This window comes from Pseudophryne corroboree, chromosome 7 (assembly GCF_028390025.1).
Source record: "Pseudophryne corroboree isolate aPseCor3 chromosome 7, aPseCor3.hap2, whole genome shotgun sequence".
In the NCBI taxonomy this organism is placed as follows: Eukaryota; Metazoa; Chordata; class Amphibia; order Anura; family Myobatrachidae; genus Pseudophryne; species Pseudophryne corroboree.
The window spans coordinates 257,264,960-257,283,667 of NC_086450.1; the positions used below are offsets into that span (position 1 = coordinate 257,264,960).

The 18,708-nt window shown below is 46.9% G+C and overlaps 1 protein-coding gene across 4 annotated transcripts in view; it reads right to left on the bottom strand.

Annotated features, from left to right (window-relative positions):
* Positions 1-18,708, bottom strand: part of WDR75 (WD repeat domain 75) — a 1,043,598-nt gene that overhangs the window by 204,436 nt on the left and 820,454 nt on the right. For 3 of the 4 annotated variants that reach the window (XM_063934110.1, XM_063934109.1, XM_063934107.1), the window contains one exon: positions 8,708-8,898. In XM_063934110.1, the coding sequence (XP_063790180.1) occupies positions 8,708-8,898 (191 nt within the window). The remainder of the gene's footprint in view (positions 1-8,707; positions 8,899-18,708) is intronic. The other variant, XM_063934108.1, reaches the window with a different exon arrangement.

Below are 18,708 nucleotides of genomic sequence, written 5' to 3' on the forward strand. Positions count from 1 at the left end.
GATGCTGAGAGGATAATCCCACTTTCCAGGATAAACATGTTATGAGTGTTGGTGTTACTGTTAATGTAACCTCATCACCTTGCTGCTCTTAGACATGATAATCAGCTTTTCACAGTATACTACACAATCCGTGTCTGTAATCACTTTACTATATTTAAAGTAATATTAATCTGACCCCAACCCAAGCACCAGCATTGAGGCTCAGAAGAAACAACTGACAAACATATAAAGTCAGCAATCACACTAGCAGTCTGTCACATGTTATATATTAGTCATATGAGCATATTATCAACTACAAACACATTTCAAAGTATGTCGGAGTACATTTACTGAATTCTGTTCTATACAGTTATTTAACGTATTCAGACGCATTGCGAAGAAAACCACAGTAATGTACACAGACTCATATGCAATAGGCACTAAAGTTAACTATTCATACTGACAAAAGTAGATAGAAATTAAGTGCTGTATAACCCGTACTCCAGTAGAGTGGGATACAGGGAGACTCACCCCACTTGCAAGATCGATCAATACGTTAGCGAACGCTGAGCGGATCCAGACGCTACTAGTGTACACTACCGCTCCGGGAACTTTTAGTGGACACAGACGCTCAGTGAATGCTATGCATGCAGACGCACCGGTCTGCGACCTGGTCCCCTCGCGGTAACACTTCGTATACACAGATGCAGCGGCCTATGCTGCGACCGAGACTCCTCTTGGTAGCGTCTGAGACGGATGTGGAGCAATCAGTTCATGGTGGGAGACCGGCGGAAACTTGGACTGGGGGGAGGGGCGACCAGGAGAGAGTCTAACTCCCCACTGCTGACATCAACCCTAGGGATCGCAGCCTCATACTAATCCTGGTGCCTTCCTATTCCCAAGTCCTAGCGCTGGAGCACCCATGGTGGTGGCACGCCAGCTACTGTTTGGTAGTCTCCGTCCAATACAGGGTGGCTGTGTCTGTATTCCCCTTCTAAGTGGAACCGATGCCTTACCTACTCCCCGTGCTCCGGCCACAGCCTGGTAACGTCTGCTGGACCTGCTAGTTATATCCGACACAGAAGCCCGTCGAGACAACACTTGTACTGTGGGTAAGCGTTGTTGCAACCCGGCGAAGAGTTGTTGGAGTGACTCTTTCCAATATGCGTGTAAGACGCTGTTAGGAAAGATCACTCAAAAAAAGTAGTAAGTCTATAAAAATAAAATTAGAAAGCTTAGGGTTGCCATACACAGCAGCCCTGTGACCATGGTCCGGCTCCTGCCGCACCAAACAAAAAACTGATTTGCATGAGCCAGTGGGCGGGGATATATGGACGAACCCGTTGCATCTTCGGAGGACAAAGTGTGTGATCGTTTGGTGCCAATCCGCTGACGCTCCATCATACCCCACTGTTATCTTGTGGATAACCTGTGGACCCTTCCTGAGAAATGGTCTGCTTAGAGGCAGGACACACAATCTTGTTTGGATCATAAAGGACAAACAGTGCGTCCGACTTCCTGTGACGAGTAGTTCACTTCACATATATTTTCAAAGCCCGCACAACATCCAAGGACATTGAGGTAATTGAGGTGTCAATAGTCACTGGCACCACAATAGGTTGGTTAATATGAAAAGCCGGCACAACCTTGTGAAGAAAGTGCGGGCACGTTCTGAGTTCAGCTGTATCCTCACAGGAAATCAACTTGTGTGACAATGACCCCAATTCTGACACACGTCTTGCAGATGCGAATACCAACAGTGTGACCGCCTTCCAAGTAAGAAACTTTACGTCCACCTCCTGTAAAGGTTCAAACCAATCTGATTGCAGGAACTGCAGCACCACATAAAGATTCCAAGGTGCTGTAGGAGGCACAAAGGGAGGCTTGATGTGCAGAACTCCTTTCAAGAATGTCTGAAACTCAGGGAGAGCAGCCAATTGTTTCTGGAAGAAAATGGACAAGGCATAAATCTGGACCTTTATGGAACCCAAGTGTAGACCCACATCCACGCCTGTTTGTAGGAGGAGGAGAAAACGTCCTAGTTGAAACTCCACCGTTGGAATCCTCCTGGATTCACACCAAGACACATTTTTTTCCAAATCCGATGGTAATGCTTAGGCGTTACTCCCTTCCTAGCTTGGATCAGAGTAGGAATGACCTTGTTCGAAATGCCCTTCCAAGGTAAGATCTGGCGTTCAACCTCCATGCCTTCAAATGTAGCCGCAGTAAGTCTTGATAGGCGAATGGCCCCTGTTGTAGAAGGTCCTCGCGAAGAGTTAGATGTCTCAGATCCTCCAGCAGTAATTCCAGAAGATCCGCGTACTAAGCTCGCCTTGGAAAGTCCGGAGCAAAGAGGATCGCCTGAACTCTTGCTCTTTTTAGGAGTTTGAGAATCCATTGGGATGAGTGAAAGCACCACTGCTTGTGGGTCTCGTGACCTGGAACAGTACCTCCGAAGCTTCTTTTTGAGGCGAGAGGCCATCAGGTATATTTGAGGTACGCCCCATCCTATTGTTACCTCTGCGAATACCTCCGGGAGGAGGCCACCATTCTCCTGGATGGAGATTGTGTCTGCTGAGGAAGTCCGCTTCCCAGTTGTCCACTCCCGGAATGAAGATCGCGACAACGCCACCGCGTGTCTTTCTGCCTAGAGGAGGATTCTTGTTACCTCTGACATCGCAGTTCTGCTCTTCGTTCTGCTCTGCCTGTTTATGTAGGACACCGCTGTGACGTTGTCCGACAGAACCTGAATGGCTTGATCTTGCAGAAGATGTGCCGCCTGTAGAAGGCCATTGTAAATGGTCCGCAGTTCCAGAACATTTATTGGAAGGTAAGATTCCTGACTGGACCAACTCCCTTGGAAGTTTTCCCCTTGGGTGACTGCTCCCCAACCTCTGAGACTTGCATCCGTGGTTAGAAGAATCCAATTCTGAAATCGCAAACCTGCGGCCCTCGAGTAGGTGAGAAGTTTGTAGCCACCAGAGAAGTGAAATTCTGGCTTTCGGCGACAGGCGTATCCATTGGTGCATGTGAAGATGTGATCCCGACCACTTTTCCAGGAGATCCAGCTGGAAGAATTGTGCATGGAATCTTCCGTACTGTAGAGCCTCGTAGGAGGCTATCACCTTTCCCAGAAGGCGAATGCACTGATGAACCCATACCCGGGCCGGCTTCAAGACATCCCGGACCATTGATTGGATCACCAACGCTTTCTCCCTTGGTAGAAACACCCTCTGCACTTCCGTGTCGAGTATCATCCCCAGGAAAAGCAATCTCCTTGTCGGTTCCAAATGTGACTTTGTATGGTTCAGGATCCATCCATGATCCTTGAGTAGTTGAATTTAGAGAGTAATACTCTGCAACAGCCTCTCACTGGAAGATGCCTTTATCAGTAGATCCTCCAGATATGGAATTATGTTCACTCCCTGCTTGTGGAGGAGCATCATCTCTGCCATGACCTTGGTAAACACCCTTGGTGCAGTGGAGAGGCCAAATAGCAAAGTCTCGAGCTGATAGTGACAGTCCTGTAGTGCAAACCTTAGATAGGACTGGTGAGGCGGCAAGATCGGAATGTGAAGATAGGCATCTTTGATATCCAGGAATTCCCCCTACTCCAGACCTGAGATCACTGCTCTCAGAGACTCCATCTTGAACTTGAATACATGGAAGTATGGGTTCAAGGAATTTAGGTTCAATATAGGCCTCACCGAATCGTCCGGTTTCGGTATCACAAACAGGTTTGAATAATAACCAATTTCTTAGATGAGGTGGAACTGGAACAATGCCATTTGTTTGTACCAATTTTTGAATGGCTTCCTGCAGGTTTGTACTTTCTGTCAGCGAAGCTAGTAAGTCTGATTTGAAGAATCTGTGAGGTGGGCGTGCCTGAAATTCCAGTCTGCACCCCTGGGCAACAATATCTTTTACCCAGGAGTCTAGGCACAATGCCGCCCAGATGTGAACGAAATCTTTTAGTCTCACTCTCACCTACCCGATCTCCGGGCTGGGAGGTCCATGTCATGCTGAAGATTTGGAGGAAGCAGAGCCTGGCTTCTGTTCCTGGGAACCTGTTGGTGCAGGTTTTCTGGATTTTCCCCGACCTCCTCTAAAGAAGGTGGGGGGCCCCTTGGATTTTTTAAATTTTGCAGTCCGAAAGGACTGCAGTGTTAGGCGTAGGATGAGATTTCTAAGCCAGTACAGCTGCGCAAGGAAGAAAGGTTGACTTACCCGCAGTTGCCATGGATATCCACGCATCCAGTGCTTCCCCAAACAGGGCCTGACCTGTGAAAGGTAGATTCTCCATGCTCTTCTTGGATTTTGCATCCGTAGTGCTTTGGCGTAGTCAGAGTCCTCTGCGTGCCGAAACTGCCATGGAAGTAGCCCTTGCATTAAGCAGGCCAATGTCCTTCATGGCTTCCACCATGAAACCTGCCGAATCCTTTATGTGACATAAAAACAAGTCTATGTCACTCCTATCCATAGTATCTAATTCCTGTAGTAATGTGCCTGAACACTTTACTATGGTTTTAGAAATCCACGCACAAGCAATAATGGGCCTTAAGGCCAGGCCTGTAGCAGTATATAGTGTTTTGAGCGTAGTCTCAATCTAGCGGTCAGCTGTCTCCTTTAAGGCAGCTGAACCGGGGACAGGTAAAACCACCTTTTTTGACAATCTAGATAAAGAAGTGTCTACTATACGTGGGTTTTCCCACTTTTTCCTGTCCTCTTCAGGGAAAGGAAAAGCAATGAGAATTCTTTTAGGGATTTGGAATTTTTTCTCTGGGTTTTCCCAGGATTTTTCAAACAAGGAGTTTAACGCCTTAGAAGCAGGGAATGTAAGCGAGGATGTCTTATTTACTGTAAAATAAGTCTCCTCTAGCTGCTCAGGTATCTTCTTAGTAATGTGCAAAAAATCCCTAATGGCTTCAATCATTAGTTGTACCCCTTTAGCAAGGGAGACATCCCCCCCTGCATATCCTCATCACCGTTCCCTGTATTAGAGTTGGTATCACTGTCAGCTTGCATTTTCTGTTCAAGCGTACGTTTTTTGTGGGTATGTAGGTGGGTTTTTTTGACGAAGTAGTGGGGGCCGAATACTGCAAACCCTCCACAGTCTTCCTAAAAAACTGCGTCTCTTTCTCAGTATGTGACATCCTTGTTGAAATCTGGGATATCATGCCCCTTAAAGGATCCACCCATGCGGGTTCGGATTTGGAAGGCTGAGAAACCATATTTAGGTCCTGAGTACATGGAATAGACTCCTCTGGAGAAGATGAACACTCTGCAGCGCAGGACACAGAGTACTTAGACATGGTAATGTGGGATATACACACTTACACACAGGAATATGTCGGATACAGTTTTCCCCAGAGAACCTTCAAAGAGTCACTGAGTATAAGGAGCCAGCCACACAGCGCCCCCTGTAGGCAGTTATTATGATAAAAGCCCAGCGCTTACCAACTACCCTTAATAGGGTAGTTAGTACTGTTATCACACTCCCTCTCTGTCTATAACACCCTGGTACCGTGAGGTATTGCTGGAGTTATGTGGAGGGCAGCGCTCCCTGTCAGCGTCCTGTCTGTATAATCTGCAGGGAGAAATATACCGATGATAACGGGATTTCTCCTATGTCCACAGGTATCCACATGATAACATTGGGATATGCCGGAGCGACAGTGGAAATGGCACCAAACGGTCACGAGCTTTCTGGCCTCCCAGGATGCATCGGGGCTCCTCCATATAATCCCGCCCACTGACTCAGTCAAATCAGTTATTTACACAGCAATTTAGGCAGGAGAATCAGCTAGAAACCTATTTAGGCGATAAGAACACACATGCACACCCTTCCATGCAAGAGGGAAGAGGTTTATTGATTGTAAAGTTCCTCAAATCAGGTGCGTCAGGGTGGGACCCCTGTGGATACCTGCGGACATAGGAGAAATCCCGTTATCAACGGTAAGTTCTTACCATAACGGTATATTTATCCGGCTGGGTCCACAGGTTATCCACAGGACAACATTGGGATTCCCAAAGCCAGTTTTAGTGGTGGGGACAGGAGAACCTTTCGCCCGAATTCAGCGTCATGAGAGGCAAAAGTATCCATGGCATAATGTCTAATGAATGTGTTAATGGAAGACAATGTGGCTGCCTCACATATCTGTTCTGCTGAAGCACCATGTTGTTCTGCCCATGAAGGACCTACCTTACGTGTAGAGTGAGCAGAGACATTAGCCGGAGTAGGGAGATCAGCACGAGAATAAGCTTCTGAAATTGCCATTCGGAGCCCTCTTGCCAGCGTCTGTTTACTAGTAGGCCATCGTCTTCTATGAAATCCGTAGAGGATGAAGAGAGAGTCTGTTTTTCTGATGGCAGTTGTACGATCTATGTAGATTCTTAACGCTTCCAGTGACGCTTCTCCCGCAGAAAGTCCCGATACCTGAAAAGTTGGGACTACAATCTCTTCGTTAAGGTGAAACTTTGAAACTACCTTCGGAAGATAACCAGATCTAGTTCTGAAAACTGCCTTATCTGGAAAAAAAGTTAGAAAAGGAGACTTACACGACAGTGCTCCTAAATCTGATACTCTTCTAGCTGACACCATTGCCAGTAGAAAGAGCACTTTAGCCGTCAACCATTTACGATCTGCTCTCTTTAGTGGTTCAAACGGAGGTCCCTGAAGGATTTTAAGAACCAGATTCAAATCCCAGGGAGCTGCAGGAGGAACAAATGGAGTTTGAAAGTACGCACATCCTGTAAGTCAGCAATCTTTCTCTAAAACCATACAGTTAATGCTGATACTTGAACCCTCAAGGAAGCTACTTTCAACCCCTTATCCAATCCTGCTTGAAGAAAATCCCAAATCCTGGATACTTTAAAAGATCTTGGATTCAAACTTTTTTCACTACACTAATGAATATAGGCATGCCATATTCGATGATAAATACGAGCTGAAGAAGGTTTTCTTGTTTTGAAAATCCTCTAGCTTCTAGGAGAGGTTTCAACAACCACGCCGTCAAAGACAGACGATCCAGATGGCTGTGATAACAAGGACCTTGCATTAGCAGATCTGGACATTGAGGGAGCAGTATTGGTGCATCCTTAGTAGATCTGTGTACCAATGCCTTCTGGGCCAAGCTGGAGCAATTAGAATTATGGCTCCCTTTGCTTGCTTTACTATAAAAATAAAATAATAAAAGCTTCAGGCTGCTATTAACTGCAGCCCTGTGACCATGGTCCAGCTCCTGTCGCAACAAAAAACGGATTTGACTGAGTCAGTGGGCGGGATTATATGGAGGAGCCCCGATGCATCATGGGAGGCCAGAAAGCTTGTGACCATTTGGTGCCATTTCCGCTGTCGCTCCGGCATATCCCAATGTTATCCTGTGGATAACCTGTGGACCCAGCCGGAGAAAATGGCGTTGGGGAGTGCTGGATCTGCTCTGAGAGGAAGCTCCGCCCCCTGTAGTGGCGCACAGCTTACCGCACTTAATATTTAAACTGGCCTGAGGATTTTTGTGGTAACAGCGGGATTAGCCCCTGTTAACTCTATGACCAGTGTAGGGTTAATCCAGTGACTCAGGACGCCCCTCCAGTGTTTACATGCTGTGATGTTGCTGAGCCTTCCCGGAGAGCAGCCCCGCAGAGATGCGCTCCAACCCTTGTGCCGCCATACCTGCCAGCAACCCGGTAACCGGGACGCCGGCGCTGTACTCACCACTCTTCTCTTCTATCTTCTTGCTTTGTTAGGGGGTGGCGGGCCATGCTGTGGGAGTGAGCGGCCGCCTCATGGGCTTGCGATCATCACCCTCAGGAGCACAGTGTCCTGTCAGCGGAGATAGAGAACCATTAACTCTCCATTAAGTTGGTTCCTACTCCCCTCCTAAGTCCCACAAAGCAGGGAGGCTGTTGGCAGCAGCCTTTTTGTAAAATAACAAACTAAAAAAAAAAAAAACTAATAAAACTCCTAATAGCTCCCCTAGCTGTGACCGGCTCATTGGTCACATTTTCTAAACGGAGTCTGGTAGAAGGGGCATAGAGGGAGGGGCCAGCCCACATGATTACACTTTTAAAGTGCCAGTGGCTCCTAGTGGACCCGTCTATACCCCATGGTACTAGATGGACCCCAGCATACTCTAGGACATAAGAGAAAGCCTTATCTTTCTTCCAGTACTCCGGCTGCAGTCTAGGATAGTCAGCGTGAGCCTGCTAGTTAACCCCCGCTGGGGCCTGCCGAAATCACCAGGGCACTGGTGTTGCAGCACCGGCATGAATTTGTTGGAGCAGTTGCCGCAATACGTTTAAGAAGCATAATGCTGTACGCTCTAAAAAGGCTATATAAAAGTTTTTTAAAAAGCTTGGCACCAAACAAAAAATGGACTTCCCTTGGCCAGGAGGCAGGGTTATAGAGGAGGTTGGACCGGTAAATTCTGGGAGCTCCCGATCCATATCCAATCACCTAAACACTATGGGGGTAATTCCAAGTTTATCGCAGCAGGATTTTTTTTAGCTATTGGGCAATTACCCCCTATGTCAATCTTCGTGGATCAACTGTGGACCCTGAGGAAGAAAGATGTGGAAATGCTCACAATCTACAGTATATAGAAAAAGTATAAAAATTCCCAGTAAGACAGTTTTCCAAACAATGGTATGATTTAACATGAAACATTTCAAAAGAGAAATTAAGAGATTAAGCCATATTGTCTTAATGATCAGACTTTTGCTGCATTACCTGAGTGTCTAAGAGGAAATAAAGTTGGGATCTGGTCAGCCACTGGTGGCTTTTTGATAGCAGCATTTCTGGTACATCCCTTGGCACAAACACAGCACATTCTACATTGCTCTGGCAGACATCCGGATGGACATAAAGCGGCACAGGATCAGCAGGGTCGAATATAAACACTGCAGGGTCGAATATAAACACTGAAATTTTGTATTTCATTCACCAAAAATCACATTTTACATTGCATCACAAAGTATGACATAATCAGCAAAGTGTTATTTGTCTACTGCGGACATGGTATAGAAGATCTACACACTCTCTAGATCACAGGTTCTCAAACTCGGTCCTCAGGACCTCACACAGTGCATGTTTTGCAGGTCTCCTCACAGAATCACAAGTGAAATAATTAGCTCCACCTGTGGACCTTTTAAAATGTGTCAGTGAGCAATTAATACACCTGTGCACCTGCTGGGTTACCTGCAAAACATGCACTGTGTGGGGTACTGAGGACCGAGTTTGAGAACCTATGCTCTAGATCAGAGGTTCTCAAACTCGGTCCTCAGGACCCCACACAGTGCATGTTTTGCAGAAAACCCAGCAGGTGCACAGGTGCTCACTGACACATTTTAAAAGGTCCACAGGTGGAGCTAATTAATTTCACTTGTGATTCTGTGAGGAGACCTGCAAAACATGCACCGTGTGGGGTCCTGAGGACCGAGTTTGAGAACCTGTGCTCTAGATAGACAGTCACTAGGACAACCCCATATGATCGACATGCTTTAGGTCAACAGGGTCAAAAGGTCAACAGGTAAAAACAGGATTTTGGTATTTACCGATAAAGCCCTGAAGGACATTGAAATATTCAGATGTACCCAAGCTAATCATTGCTGTGCAATACAGTTGTCCAAGTCGTGCTATACAAACAGTGCAGATTAGCACTTTATCACGCCTTACTTTGCCAGAGGATCCACAGCATACAATACATAGCTTAATCGCTGGGTGGCGATTGCTCCACTAATGAAAACTACAGTATAGTGCTGAGTAGCAGTGGATGGATATTGAACAGAATACTGTACAATGCAGCAAACCCTGACAAATGGGCCAGTACACAATAAATGCAGTAGTTCTTTTTTTAATACAGTAAAACTGCAGGGTGGACTACGAAATCACCGAAACAGCAGGCACAAAGTGACAATATGCTCTCCTGGTGTGGTGTATAAAATGATCTCTACATTAAGTAGAACGTGAATAGAGAACAAAAATGTGCTCAGCGTCTCTGACTCACAGAAGAAAGCCCAGTTCAGTGCTCTACACAGCTCTATAAAAGCTCTTACAATCATCAACAGATTTAGGACACACAGCACTATAAAAAATAAATACAAATACAGTGAGCAACATAACTATGTCACCGCTGGTGTCAGTCACCTGTCTCCGTGGCTATCTTGGCATAGTGGTTACCACCGATGGTAACCCGTAAGCTAGGGTTCAAATACTGCAAAGGACAAGATGTTTTGAAAAACAATTGAGAAAGTAGCAACCAAAACATTTTTCTTATTTTCCCCAAAATAAGTTGTCATGCTTCATATACAGACTCACACAGATATAAAAAAATCAGTTGTGAAAAAAGATGTCCTTGCTACTTTTTACACAAATGTACAATACAAGTGTGGCTTTTCAAATTACAAAATTACCGGAAAGGCAGGCATCTAGTTCACAATATGCCTTACAACTGAAAGTTTTACAAATTGTTTTTCAAAACATCCTATCCTTTGTGGGAATCAAACCCTAGCTCACAGGCATGGTAACCATCGACAATACCACTGTGCAAACAGAGCCAGAGAGACAGGTGACTGACACCTGCAGTGACATAGTAATGTCACTAATTATAAGCGCAACTGATTGGTATATCTGTCTGCATGTCTGACTCTCGTAATTTGAAAAGCCACGCCTGTATTGTATATCTGTTTAAAACGTTACAACTACAGCTTTTTTTTACAACTGGTTGGTATATCTGTGTGCATGTCTGAGTCTGTATATGAAGCATGACAGAAATTGTTTTTGGAAAATTAGAAAGAAGCCATGAATGCTACTTTTTATACAGAAATACAATGCAATACAGTTAAGTGTAATTTCCAGTTGGCATATGTGCACACAACCAGCTCAATGCAAAAAAAAATATTATTCTGAGCTTATACTGGTACTGTAGTTATTATGAGCTATCATCAGTGCGACAGCTGTATATAATACTGTATATGCATGGTATTATTGCGCCCCTGACGCTACAAAATTGCAAGATCGAGAACACGGCACAAGTTACAGTATACAAATCTAACTCTCTCTGCACATGTTATATCTGTCCCCCCTGCAGTGCACATGGTTTTGCCCAACAGCTAACAAATTTCATGCTGCGATCAACTCAGAATTAGGCTCTAAATACGGCACACTTTGACAATTCGCAGGGAAATGTAATGCAACTAGTTTTTCGCACGGAGGTTAGATGAGCGTGACTACATATATACAAGGGAGTATAGATGGGTGGATGAGTGGAGCCTAGTACTTTCAATTCTTCAGAATTGTTGTTGGCTCCTCCCACTTTGTACCCAACCAGACTTCATTTAAGATTAACCAAACCAGAGTGGAGACAGAGAGCAAAAACAGACAAAGGGGGATATCCAATTAGCCCCGGTAATTTACCGGGGCTAATTGTCCCGCTGGGGGATAGCTAATTAGCCCCGATAAGCCGCGGCACACGCCGGCTCATCAGGGATTTTGTTTCACCTGCCTCCGGCAGGCGAAGCAGAATCCCTGAAAATGGGGCTGTTTCACACGAAAACACACGGGTTTCACTGAAGCTGTGTGTTTTGGGGAGAATGTTTTTTATTTTTAAAGGCGATCCATCTGGATAGCATGTAAAAAAAAATATACGTTATGGTAAGAACTTACCGTTGATAACGGTATTTCTCCTAAGTCCACAGGTTCCACAGGATAACAATGGGATATGATGTAGCGACAGCGGATTGGCACCAAACGATCACAAGCTTTTCCGGCCTTCCAGCATGCTACGGGCCCGTCCTTATATCCCTGCCCACCGGCTCAGGCAAATCAGTTGCATACCAAAGCATCTAGACAGGAGCATCATGTAGAGCCCTAATCAGGCGAGAAGAACACACATGCACACCCTTCCGTACAAGGAGGAAGGTTAGTGAGTAGCAAGATCCTCAAATCAGGTGCGTCAGGGTGGGATCCCTGTGGACTTAGGAGAAATACTGTTATCAACAGTAAGTTCTTACCATAATGTATATTTTTCCGGCAGGGTCCACAGGTTATCCACAGGATAACAATGGGATTTCATAAAGCAATTTTAGTGGTGGGGACGCTCCTGATTGGATAGAACCTTTCACCCAAATTCAGCGTCATGAGAGGAAAAAGTATCCAAGCATAAGGTCTAATGAATGTGTTAATGGCTGCCTTACATATCTGTTCTGCTGAAGGACCTACCTTACGAGTAGAGTGAACAGAGACATTAGCCGGAACAGGAAGATCCACTTGAGAGTATGCTTCCAAAATTGTCATTTGAAGCCCTCTAGCCAGCGTCTATTTAGTAGCAGGCCACCCTTTTCGTGAATTCCGTAGAAAATGGAGAGAATCTGTCTTTCTGATGGCACTTGTGGGTTCCACATAGATCTTTAATGCTCAGACTACGTCACGCAACGCATCTCCAGCAGAAAGTCCCGATACCTGAAAAGCCGAGACTACATTTTCTTCATTAAGGTGGCATTTAGACACTACCTTAGAAAGATACCCAGACCTAGGTTCTGAGAACTGCTTTATCTGGATAAAAAAAGGAAAAGGAGAACAACATGACAGCGCTCATAAGTCTGATTCTCTTCTAGCTGACGCCATAGCCAGTAGAAAGAGAACTTTAGCTGTCAACCATTTAAGATCCACTTTAAGTGGTGCAAACGGAGCAACTTGAAGGACTTTGAGGACTAGACTTAAGACCCAAGGCACTGTAGGAGGAACAAAAGGAGGTTGAATTCCCTGGAAAAAGTACGCACATCCTGTAAATTGGCAATTTTTCTTTTGGAACCCTACAGTCAATGCTGATACTTGTACTCTCAAGAAAGTCACCTTCAAACCTTATCTATTCCTGCCTGAAGGAAATCTAAGACCCTGGAAACTTGGAAGGATTTTGGGTCCATATTTCTTTAACTGCACCATGAATATAGGCCTGCCATATTCGGTGATAAATGCGAGCTGAGGAGGGTTTCCTTGCTCTGTGCATTGTTTGAATTAACCTGTAGCGAGAATCCTCTTGACTTCAGGATAGAGGTTTCAAGAGCCACGCCGTCAAAGATAGTCTATCCAGATGCCTGTGATAACAAGGACCCTGCATCAGTGGATCTGGACATTGAGGGAGCAGACGTGGAGCATCCATCGACAATCTCTGCAGATCTGTGTACCACTGCCTTCTGGGCCAAGCCGGAGCTATTAGAATCACGGCACACTTTGCTTCTTTTATCTTCCTCACCACCCTGGTAGCAGGATGATCGGAAGAAATTGATACGCCAGATGAAACTCCCATTTCACTGACAAGGAGTCCACAAAGATTGCTCCGGGATCCTTTGTTCTTGCCCCGTATGCGGGCACTCGGTTGTTCAGACGGGATGCCATGAGATCTATCTCTGGCAAACCCCACTTGTCTACCAGAGTCTGAAAGATTTCCAGGTGTAGAGCCCATTCGCTTGCTTGAATGGTGTGTCAACTGAGAAAATCCGCTTCCCAGTTTAGGACTCCCAAAACGAATACTGCGGATAACGCTGGAAGATGGAGTTCTGCCCACTTTAGTATGTGACTTACGTCATTCATTGCTGTTTGGCTGCGCGTTCCTCCTTGTTGGCTGAGGTATGCCCCTGCCGCTAAATTGTCGGAGCGGATCTGGACTGTTCTTTGTTGAAAAGTGTCCTTTGCTTGAATCAGTCCCATGTATATGGCCGAAGTTCTAACAGATTTATTGGCAGGCAACTTTCTTCTATGGTCCATAGTCCCTGGAACCATAATCTTCCGGACACTGCTCCCCAGTCCTGGAAACTCGCATCTGTTGTCAGTATCTCCCATCTGATATCCAAAAGGTTCTCCCTTTGTCTAGATGGGATGTCTGTAGCCACCAGGCTGATGACTCTCTGTGTGGAAGTACCATAGTCTGTTTCTTTATTGTCTGATGTATTCCATCTGACTAGAATCAGACGCTGCAGAGGTCTTGAGTGGAATTGTACATACTCCACCATGTTGAATGTTGACACCATCAAACCCATCAGTCACATAGCTGCGTGGATTGATATCGTTTGACAGTGTTACAACTCCTGAGTACTTGATTGTACCTTGAATATCTTGTTCCGAGGTAATCCATTTTCTGCATACTTTAATTCAGTACAGCCCTACATTGAGTCATCCGTTGTGACGGAACCAGAGATGACTTTGCCCAATTTATGAACCACCAGTGCCTCTGCAGACAAGTCATTGTCTGTTGGAGATGGCACAAAAGCCTTTCTGCTGCGGGGTACACTAGGCTCCACAAGGAAATAACATCGGGGTGTAGAGTAGGATCTTGATCCGAGGCACCAACAGGCTCAAAGCTTTAGACTGTTCCCAAGATGCTCAGCGCCGACTCCTCTATAACCCCGCCTCCATACCAGTGAGCTCAGTTTGTAGTTGGTGCCTGCAGTAGCAGGTCACTTAACAGGGGGCTGCCTCAGGCAGCCTAATTCTTAGCTTTTAGCTTCAACAGACAGAAGAGGACAGTACTAGAGCTGCGGCAGGCTGTGTCAGAAGACGCCCCCAGTGGACGCTGTAGACTCCTGCGCCGCGGTTGTCGGGTCACTACAGCGGAGGTGCCGGCTTTTCTTCCTCTGAGTCACACACACGCCGCCGTCTCCCGGATCGCGGGGCCGCTGTCGAGGGGGAAGTAAGGGGCTTCTGTGCCGCACTTTACACCGCGATCCTGCGCGGGCCGTAGGAGGCGGCCCGCGTGAGTGCAGGCATGGACACAGATTACCGGGCTGCTGTTCCACTAGCCACCAGGGTGTTTTACAGGTGCACAGGTCAGGTGGGGACTTCTGTACCATTACCCCCCGCTTATTATTACTGCCCGCACGCCCGGTGGGGATGTCAGCAGGGGGAGTAGGCCGGACCTGAGGCCCCTCCGCACAGCCCCAGGGCGCCATTTCTGTAATATTCCCGTCCTGGAGCTGCATATCTATCTCCCGCACTCCTGATCAGCGGCCATTACAGGTGGAGCTGAGCTGTTTCTAGGACTGCTGGGGCACATCCTCCTCTGTGGAACCGCCTGACTGCCAGTGCTGTGCTTCCTAAAGGACACTTAAGTATTCTACCTGTCCCTGCGACTGTGCTAGTTAATAAAGAGTGCATACTGTAAGGGTTATGTGGTACAAACACCCTGTGATATACATCCAGTGCTTACTGTGTTTGTTTTATCTATTATCATCACATATAGCCATACTGAGTATTACTTTGTATTGCTAGTAAAGTACAGTTTATGGTACATCATTTTTGCATGGTACGTGTGTGACTATATACATGTGTGTGCATGTAGCTGCTGCGTGGTTGCCTTATTGCAGGGTATTTCACTCAGCGTACTATACCTATATTACTATACCTGTGGGGGCCAAGTGTTTCAGGTTTTTCTCAGTTAATATACAGTACGTCTGTTTCAAAAGATATACTACTGCAGTATTTTTTACTTGTGAAATATAGTCACTATATATATATATATATATATATATATATTATTCTTCCTTGGTGCTGTGCTGCTAATTGTAAAATAACTGTTTGGACCGGGTTGCCCATTACTGTGTGCATTGTCGTGTCTGCTACACGTGTCAACGACGTTGGGGCCTCTCCCACACTGCGTGGTAGTGAGGCCACTGACGGAATGGAGGATAATTTAGCAGCTGAGAGTTCAAATTCAGGGGCTTCCTTGCCCCCTAGTGGGTCGGTAGCACTCGGGGTATCACAAGAACCACCTTGGTCTACGTTCTCCACATTGTTAAACACGCTTGTAACTAAATTGATACTCCCTGTGGGACCACCTATGCCGTTACCACAGATTATGGTCCCCGCTGTGAACCCGCCATGGGCGGATCAGCTTTTCACTCAGTTACAGCATTTGAACCGATCCATGTCCAAATATAAGGGTCACGCTCGCCCACATAAGACTAAGTCATCTTTTAAAAGGGCCATTACCTCCTCCCGATCCGCAGCCTTAACTGACACGTCCTCCGAGGAGGACGGTGCTTATACTGACCCCTCGGACACTGACGCTGATGTTTCAGATGGGGAGGGGGAATCATCCGTGAATGTCTCGGATTTGATCGAGGCGATACGGCTCATTCTTCAGGTGGCTGATGATTCTGAGCATGAGACTGTCTCTAAGAAACCTGATGTGTTTAGAGTAGGGAAGAACCTGCTTAAACCTAAGATTGACATACGTCAGGAATCCTGGGAAAATCCGGGGACAAAGATGACACTGAATAAGAGACTGTTGGCTCGCTATCCTCTCTCTGCGGAGGTATGTAAAAATTGGGAAACCCCTCCGCCTGTAGATTCTCATGTGGTGCATATGGTTGTTTCCTCTGCCCTACCGGTAACTACCGTCACCTCTTTGAAGGAACTGACGGATCGCCGGGTGGAGGGCTGTTTGAAAGCGATTTATACCCTGTCTAGGGATGTTTAACAGCCAACTATTGCAGCGACTTGGGCTGCTGAAGCTGTTGAGGCATGGGCTTAGCAACTCGAGGCAGACCTGCCTTCGGATGCTTGTGAGCATGCTCGACAATGTCTCTCATATATTGCCTCAGCTTCTGTGTACCTTAAGGAGGCCGCCTCCGATGCCGGGGTGCTCGCAGCCAAGGCTGCTACTGCATCCGTTTTGGCCAGACGTATCCTTTGGTTGAGATCCTGGTCGGTGGATTTGGATTCCAGAAAAATCCTGGAGGTTCTTCCTTTCAAGGAAGACATTCTCTTTGGAGAAGACCTCAATAAGATTGTTGGAGAAGAACTCAATAAGATTGTGGCTGACCTGGCTACTGCTAAAACAGCTTGCCTACCTAGTACAGCCCCTTCCACACCGAAGGCTAAAAGTACTTTACCTCAGCCCTTTCGTACTCAAGGTAAAGCAAAAGGTCAGGCGTACCCGCAGCAAGCCCATGCTTCCAGACCTGCCAAGCCCAGACCGAAGCAGGATTGGGCCGCCCGTCAGACAGCTTCAAAAACTGATAAGCCTGCCGCATGACAGGGCGGGCCTCCCACTGGGGGATCCCAGGGTGGGGGGCCGACTTCTAGATTTCACCCAGGAATGGTTGAAGACCACTTCAGATACCTGGGTAAGGGAAGTTGTTGCTTGAGGTTATTCCATACCCTTCAAGAATCGCCCCCTCATCGATTTTGCCTAACAGATGTGTCTATGGATCCGGCAAAAGAAACACGTTGCACTTGGTGGTACGTTCCCTCCTGTCCACAGGAGTGGTGGAACAGGTGCATCTGGCTCAGAGGGGCATGGGGTTCTATTCACCGCTGTTTCTAGTCCCGAAACCGAACGGGTCCTCTCGGCCCACTCTCAATCTTTAGTCCTTGAACAAGCATGTGCAAATTTCCAAGTTCCGTACGGAAACGCTGCGCTTTATTGTTCTGGCCATGGAGCCCGGGGACTATATGGTCTCCCTGGACATACAGGATGCCTACCTACATATTCCTATTGCGGTATCTCATCAGCAGTACCTGCGGTTTGCAGTGGGCAACCTTCATTACCAATTTCCGGATTTACCTTTTGGTTTGACAACGGCTCCGCGAGTCTTCACCAAGGTTATGGTGGTCATGACGGACACACTACACCGTCAAGGGGTCAAGATACTACCTTACCTAGACGATTTACTGATCCTGGCGAGTTCCCCAGAACTTCTCCGGTGTCATCTCGATTTGACGATCCAGTGCACGAAAGCAGACGATTGGTTCCGGCTCTGAGCATGGTACACCTGGAAGAGTTATTGGACACCCACAACCAGCAGTTGTTCCTGTCTCAAGAGAAAGTCCTGAAGCTTCAGGACAAGATACGATGCTTCCTTTCCCGTCCGCAAGTGTCGATCCATTCGGCGATGCAAGTGCTAGGTCTCATGGTGTCGGCTTTCGATATGGTGGAGTATGCTCAATTCCATTCTTGCCCTCTGCAGAAGTTGATTATGTCCAAGTGGGACGGTCTGCCTCACCGGATTAGATCTCACATGATCTCCCTATCTCCGAAGGTCCGTCTGTCACTGAGCTGGTGGCTTCAGGACCAACGATTGAGCAGGGGCCGTCCCTTCTGGATATCCAACTGGGTCCTGCTGACGACGGATGCCAGTCTGAGAGGTTGGGGCACGGTGTTGGAACAACACTCTCTCCAGGGTCGGTGGACCGAGGAGGAGTCTCTACTCCTGATAAACATTCTGGAACTGCGGGCAGTGTTCAATGCGTTAACAATGGCCCAGCATCTGATACAGAACAGACCTGTTCAAGTTCAATCGGACAACGCCACAACAGTGGCGTAAATTAATCATCAGGGCGGCACTCGAAGCCGCATGGCAATGAGGTAAGTATCAAGGATTCTTCAGCGTGCAGAACACCATCTGCTGGCCATATCAGCAATGTTCATTCCGGGCGTTCTGAACTGGGAGGCGGACTAGCTCAGTCGATAGGACGTGCACTCCGGAGCCTACATCCGGAGGGGTTTCAACTTCTCGTGGACAAGTGGGGTCTCCCAGATGTGGACCTGATGGCGTCTCAACACAATCACAAGGTTCCGGTCTTCGGAGCACGGACAAGGGATCCTAAAGCAGCGTTTGTGGATGCTCTATAAATCCCGTGGAACTTTTGGCTGCCGTATGTGTTCCCTCCGGTGTCACTCCTGCCCAGAATAATAAGGAAGTTCAAGCAAGAAGGAGGAAACCTACTTTTAG